General features: G+C 57.8%; 1 protein-coding gene across 19 annotated transcripts; it reads left to right on the top strand.

The window, feature by feature from the left end:
* The first annotated feature begins 497 nt into the window (after positions 1 to 497).
* On the top strand, positions 498 to 5,902 carry SBSN (suprabasin). Of its 19 annotated transcripts, none has more exons than XM_033225747.1 (7): positions 510 to 1,099; positions 1,424 to 1,639; positions 1,693 to 1,854; positions 1,908 to 2,684; positions 4,386 to 4,451; positions 4,554 to 4,598; positions 5,729 to 5,902. In XM_033225747.1, the coding sequence occupies exons 1-7, from the start codon at positions 614 to 616 to the stop codon at positions 5,750 to 5,752; spliced, it is 1,776 nt and encodes a 591-aa protein (XP_033081638.1). In that variant the 5' UTR covers positions 510 to 613; the 3' UTR covers positions 5,753 to 5,902. The 19 variants fall into 19 exon arrangements, with proteins under 19 accessions (XP_033081644.1, XP_033081631.1, XP_033081638.1 ...); XM_033225751.1 differs by having other exon boundaries at positions 512 to 1,099; positions 1,424 to 1,497; positions 1,767 to 1,854; XM_033225740.1 differs by having other exon boundaries at positions 509 to 1,639; positions 1,908 to 2,681.
* The last annotated feature ends 279 nt before the right edge of the window (positions 5,903 to 6,181 follow it).

Genomic DNA, 6,181 nt, shown 5'->3' with positions numbered 1-6,181 from the left:
AGAGAGGAGCATGTGCAAAGGCCCTGCAGCAAGAATGAGCTTGGTGTGTTTGTGGAACAGGGAGAAGGCCTGTGTGGCTGGAATGGAATGAGTGAGGGGCAGGGGCCGGCCCACAAGAATGAGGTCTGATGACTCCCTCAAACCCCCCTAGGGTTCTTCCCTCTCCAGACGGTGCCTCCCATCGTTGTAGCCCCTCACTGTTGGGGGAGCTGGAGGCTTAGATGCCTGCGAGGAGTGAGGTGTTGAGGAATCCCCTGCATCCCAGGGACAGAGAGTGTGGAAGGTTGGTTTGAGAGAGAGGAGGCCTGGACAGTGGGTGAGGAATGAAAAGACGAGGTGATTGGAAGGGCAGACACCCATCTCTGGGGTGGAGGGCAAGAAGCAAAGATGCCAGAGTTCTTCTCCATCCATGACTCACCCTCTCTTCCTCCTCCTCTCCATTGCTCAACTCCAAATCTCCCTGGGAAACACCTCCTTGACTGAGGATCAAGTCAGTGCCTCACAGGGGTAATTGAGTCATGAGGGGTGGAGAAGAGGGCTACAGGGAGAGAGAATAAATAGCAGTGTGGCTTCCCAGGCTCCTCTCTGCATCCTCCCCGACCTTCCCAGCAATATGCATCTTGCACATCTGGTCAGCTCCTGCTCCCTCCTTCTGCTACTGGGGGCCCTGCCTGGATGGGCGGCCAGCGATGACCCCATTGAGAAGGTCATTGAAGGGATCAACCGAGGGCTGAGCAATGCAGAGAGAGAGGTGGGCAAGGCCCTGGATGGCATCAACAGTGGAATCACGCACGCTGGAAGGGAAGTGGAGAAGGTTTTCAACGGACTTAGCAACATGGGGAGCCACACCGGCAAGGAGTTGGACAAAGGCGTCCAAGGGCTCAACCACGGAATGGACAAGGTAGCCCATGAGATCAACCATGGTATTGGACAAGCAGGAAAGGAAGCAGAGAAGTTTGGCCATGGGGTCAACAACGCTGCTGGACAGGTTGGGAAGGAGGCAGATAAACTGATCCACCACGGGGTCCATCACGGGGCCAACCAGGCGGGAAGTGAGGCAGGGAGGTTTGGCCAGGGTATCCACCATGCTGCGGGGCAGGCCGGAAATGAGGCAGGAAGGCTCGGCCAGGGGGCCCACCCAGCTGTGGGGCAGGCAGGAAATGAGGCAGGGAGGTTTGGCCAGGGGGCCCACCATGCTGCAGGGCAAGCGGGAAATGAGGCAGGGAGATTTGGCCAGGGGGCCCACCATGGTCTCAGTGAGGGCTGGAAGGAAACAGAGAAGTTTGGCCAGGGAATCCACCATGCTGCTGGTCAGGTTGGGAAGGAGGCAGAGAAGTTTGGCCAGGGGGCCCACCATGCTGCCGGTCAGGTTGGGAAGGAGGCAGAGAAGTTTGGCCAGGGAGCCCACCACGCTGTGGGGCAGGCCGGAAATGAGGCAGGAAGGCTCGGCCAGGGGGCCCACCCAGCTGTGGGGCAGGCAGGAAATGAGGCAGGGAGGTTTGGCCAGGGGGCCCACCATGCTGCAGGGCAAGCGGGAAATGAGGCAGGGAGATTTGGCCAGGGGGCCCACCATGGTCTCAGTGAGGGCTGGAAGGAAACAGAGAAGTTTGGCCAGGGAATCCACCACGCTGCTGGTCAGGTGGGGAAGGAGGCAGAGAAGTTTGGCCAGGGGGCCCACCATGCTGCGGTCAGGTTGGGAAGGAGGCAGAGAAGTTTGGCCAGGGAGCCCACCACGCTGTGGGGCAGGCCGGAAATGAGGCAGGGAGGTTTGGCCAGGGTATCCACCATGCTGCCGGTCAGGTTGGGAAGGAGGCAGAGAAGTTTGGCCAGGGGGCCCACCATGCTGCCGGTCAGGTTGGGAAGGAGGCAGAGAAGTTTGGCCAGGGGGCCACCATGCTGCCGGTCAGGTTGGGAAGGAGGCAGAGAAGTTTGGCCAGGGGGCCCACCATGCTGCCGGTCAGGTTGGGAAGGAGGCAGAGAAGTTTGGCCAGGGAGCCCACCACGCTGTGGGGCAGGCCGGAAATGAGGCAGGGAGGTTTGGCCAGGGTATCCACCATGCTGCTGGTCAGGTTGGGAAGGAGGCAGAGAAGTTAGGCCAGGGGGTCCACCATGCTGCCAGTCAGTTTGGGAAGGAAACAGAGAAGCTCGGCCATGGGATCCACCATGGGGTTAATGAGGCCTGGAAGGAAGCAGAGAAGTTTGGCCAGGGAGTCCCCCATGCTGCCTCGCAGGTGGGGAAGGAGGGAGACGGAGTGGTCCAAGGCCTCCATCATGGCATTAGTCAGGCTGGAAGGGAGGCGGAGCAGTTTGGCCACAACATTCACTCCGCAGCAGGGCAGGCTGGGAAAGAGGGAGACATAGCAGTCCATGGTGTCCAACCCGGGGTCCACGAGGCCGGGAAGGAGGCCGGGCAATTTGGCCAGGGAGTTCACCATACCCTTGAACAGGCCGGAAAGGAAGCAGACAAAGCAGTCCAAGGGTTCCACACTGGGGTCCACCAGGCTGGGAAGGAAGCAGAGAAACTTGGCCAAGGGGTCAACCATGCTGCTGACCAGGCTGGAAAGGAAGTGGAGAAGCTTGGCCAAGGTGCCCACCATGCTGCTGGCCAGGCCGGGAAGGAGCCACAGAATGCTCATAATGGGGTCAACCAAGCCAGCAAGGAGGCCAACCAGCTGCTGAATCATGTAGGTGAACAGGGATGGGGAAATGGGGGACGGGGGGTTGGGGGAGGGAAAGATTAAACCCTTGGGACATTTGGGGGGTCCATGTAGTCTTCGTTTGGTGAAAGAAGCTTGGGCAGCTATATCACTGTGCTTCTCCCCCTTCCCCGTCTCCCTTACAGAAGAGCTGGTGGTAGCTGGTCAGATGGGGTGAGCCACCTTATCTGCAAAGCATGTATCAGGCAGGGTGGCGGGCAGCCCGTCCCACCTTCAGGGAGCTGCCCTCCTGGTTAAGAGGGCCTCAAGTGGGGACTGTGAAGCCCTTCCTGGGGAATGGGAAACAGTTCCTGAGATCAAGATCTAGTATAGGCACTCAATGCAAAGGCATTGAGTGTGGAGAAAACCTGGTGAGGAGAGTGAGCATGAGGAACAGCTTTTGCAGATGAGCCTTGGCCTGTGCAATCTCCATAACTACCCTCTGATGTGGTCAAGATGAGGCTGCTGGCGCCCTGATTCTCAGATAAGGAAACAAAGGCTCAGAGAAGTTAGGGGACGTGCCAAGGTCTTGTGGCTAGTGCCCAGCTTTGGCAGAGGGCAGGCCAGGATTTTCTTCCCCTACACTGCCCAGCCAGGAGAGTTTTTCTGGAAGGTTTCTCTCACCCATTTATGTAGAGGGAACAGAGGCCGGGTTCAGTGGCTCATGCCTGTAATCTCAGCACTTTGGGAGGCCGAGACAAGCTGATCGCTTGAGGTCAGGAGTTCAAGAGCAAGCCTGGCCAACATGGTGAAACCCCATCTCTACTAAAAATACAAAAATTAGCTGGGTGTGGTGGCGGGCACCTCTAATCCCAGCTACTCAGGAGGTTGAGGCAAGAGAATCCCTTGAACCCGGGAAGCGGAGGTTGCAGTGAGCCAAGATCGCGCCATTGCACCCCAGCCTGGGCAACAGAGTGAGACTCCGTCTCAAAAAATAATAATAATAAAATAAAATATGTAGAGGGAACAGAGACTGGAGGCAGGCAAATAGCACCACTCACAACAGAACAGACACCAAGAAGGGAGCGTGGGGAGCAGGAGAGGGTGGACTTCTGTGCGCCCTCACTCTCCAGGCTCCATAAGGGGTCCTGGGATCTGCAAGATATGACTGGCTCCGAACTCAAAGCCCAGAGCCACATCGGCCGCCAGACAGAGCCAGGGTGGGGAGGAACGGTGCAGTAGAGGAGTGGGCGCAGCAGGCTGCAGGGTGCCACGAGCAGAGGTACACTGTGGGAGTTGGGGCTCGCAACAGCAACCGGGGTTGGGGGTGCTGCTGGGGTGCATGGCTGAGTGTCTGGGGCTGGGTTAAGGACAAGGATCAGGGGAGTTAGGGATGCGGCTAGACAGGGCATGGAAGGGTGGATTTGAGGTCAGGGCTGAGGTGAAACTAGGTCCTGATAATGGCATGGGTCCTCTACCTTCCCTTTCCACCAGCCCCTCCTCCGTGACTGAGGGCACTTTGTTAAGGAAATTAAAAGGGGCTTTGGGGAAGAAAAGGTAGCAGGAGGCAGAATGCCCACGGGAGCACGGGCTTTGAGTTTTCTTCTGGATAGTGAGAAGGCAGTGGGTTAAGCTGTGCCTCCCACCCCAGCCCCAGTCACCCTGGAGGGGACCAGGTCACTGGGGAAAGGGAACTGGGAGACCCCCGGGATTAAGGGTCTGTAACAAGAGTCTGGGCTTTGTCCACAGGGCAACCATCAAGGCGGATCTTCCGGCCATCAAGGAGGGGCCACAACCACGCCGTTAGCCTCTGGGGTAAGTGCGGACTCCGGGGTAGGGGAGAGAAGGCCCCTGGGAGTTCCTAGCATGGCTGTGGGTCGGACGCTGGAAACTGACCTTCTTGTCCTTGGATTGCAGGCCTCGGTCAACACGCCTTTCATCAACCTTCCCGCTCTGTGGAGGGTGAGTGCCACGCAGTGTCTCCTTTCTGCTCTGCGTCCTGATAGACACTCTCACCCCGCCGACCCCTTCCCAGTGTCTGTTGGACCCTCCAACCTGATACCCAGTCCTGGGCTTCCCTCTCTCCACCCACTCCCTCCCCTTTGCACCCTGCCCTCATCTTTTGGGTGCTTTTCATTTCCACCAAGGCAAACACCAGCTGGCAGAAAACACCTCAGGGGCCCTGGTGCCCCTGGGAGCCAGGGAGCGGGGAGGGGCTGCTGACTGTGCTCACTCCCTCTCTCTCCCTGTCCTGGTTCCTGACTGACTTCCCTCCTGTCCCCACCCTGCTGCAAATGCCTTTGCTTCATGCTGAGAGGAGGAGCCTGTGGCTTTGTCCTCTCCCTGGTGCAAGGTCACCCCAGTGTAGAGGCTCCTGTGGAATCCTTGTTCCCACTTGGGGCTCAAAGTAACCTCCTGACTTTCTTTCTTTATTTTAATTTATTGAGACAGAGTCTCACTCTGTCTCCCAGGCTGGAGTGCAGTGGCACAATCTCAGCTCGCTGCAACCTTCACCTCCTGGGTTCAAGTGATTCTCCTATCTCAGCCTCCTGAGTAGCTGGGATTACAGGTGTGCGCCAACATGCCCAGCTAATTTTTGTATTTTTAGTAGAGACGGGGGTTTCACCATATCGGCCAGGCTGGTCTCGAACTCCTAATCTCAAGTGATCCCCCATTCCTCGGCCTCCCAAAGTGCTGGGATTACAGGCATAAGCCTCTGTGCCCAGGCTTTTTTTGCATTTATTATATCTGCTGCCTGAGACTGGGTGCAGGCCAGGGTGAGGGTGTGTCATGGAGGAGGAAGGCCCACTCTTGTGTATCCCAGGCTATGGGGGCTGCAGAGCATCCTCTGAGGCTAAACACACGAGGCTTGCTGGTTCCTGCAGAGGCCCCAGCCCCTCTGGCTGCGGGAGCTGGCTTCCTCGTGTTCTTAAGTTTGAATGCTGTCTTCCTGAAGCTGTTCGTCAGAACATAACTCCGGGGCCAGAGCAGCCAGTGCCCCTTGCGCTTCTCCTGAGGGGTGGGGCTGAGGTCTCAGGCCCTCGTCATGACTGTGGACCCAGCATTCACCCTGCTCTCCTTCTCTCTTCCAGAGCGTCGCCAACATCATGCCCTAAATGGGCACCCGCCCTTGCTGGGAGACTAATGTTGCCGTTGTCACATCAGCTGACATGACCTGGAGGGGCTGTGGGTGGGGGACGGGTTTCTGGAGTCCCTGAAGGGGGTTGTACTGGGATTTGTGAATAAACTCGATACACTATGCTGTCTCATCGTGGTCCCCTGGGCTCCCTAAGCAGGGATGGACAGGGAGGCGGGAGGGGCTTGTCTTTTCTTGTTACTTTGCTGAAGGAGTCGGGGTGTCTGATACACAGGGTGGATTGAACTGGAGATTTCAGGCTGATCAGCCGTAAAAGGGCAGGTAATGGGGGCAAACTACACTTTACTGGGGCGCAAAGTTCGTGCTGGCTACTGGCAGGAGGACTCGTGCAGGGAAAAGCACTGCCAGCCACTGGTGGGGACAGACATACCGGGAGAGAATGGTCTGG

The sequence above is a fragment of the Trachypithecus francoisi genome, unplaced genomic scaffold, assembly GCF_009764315.1.
Source record: "Trachypithecus francoisi isolate TF-2019V2 unplaced genomic scaffold, Tfra_2.0 Lachesis_group12, whole genome shotgun sequence".
In the NCBI taxonomy this organism is placed as follows: Eukaryota; Metazoa; Chordata; class Mammalia; order Primates; family Cercopithecidae; genus Trachypithecus; species Trachypithecus francoisi.
The sequence above is the reverse complement of the archived record's forward strand: the minus strand, read 5'-3'. Positions and strand labels throughout refer to the sequence as shown.

What these genes read in the sequence shown, in the direction of transcription:
- SBSN (XM_033225739.1), top strand. Translation starts at nt 614, where the DNA reads ATGCATCTTGCACATCTGGTCAGCTCCTGCTCCCTCCTTCTGCTACTG. An exon ending in TCCACCACGCTGCTGGTCAG is followed by an intron (nt 1,640 to 1,692) that starts GTGGGGAAGGAG and finishes TGCTGCGGTCAG; the next exon opens with GTTGGGAAGGAGGCAGAGAA. An exon ending in CCCACCATGCTGCCGGTCAG is followed by an intron (nt 1,855 to 1,907) that starts GTTGGGAAGGAG and finishes GCTGCCGGTCAG; the next exon opens with GTTGGGAAGGAGGCAGAGAA.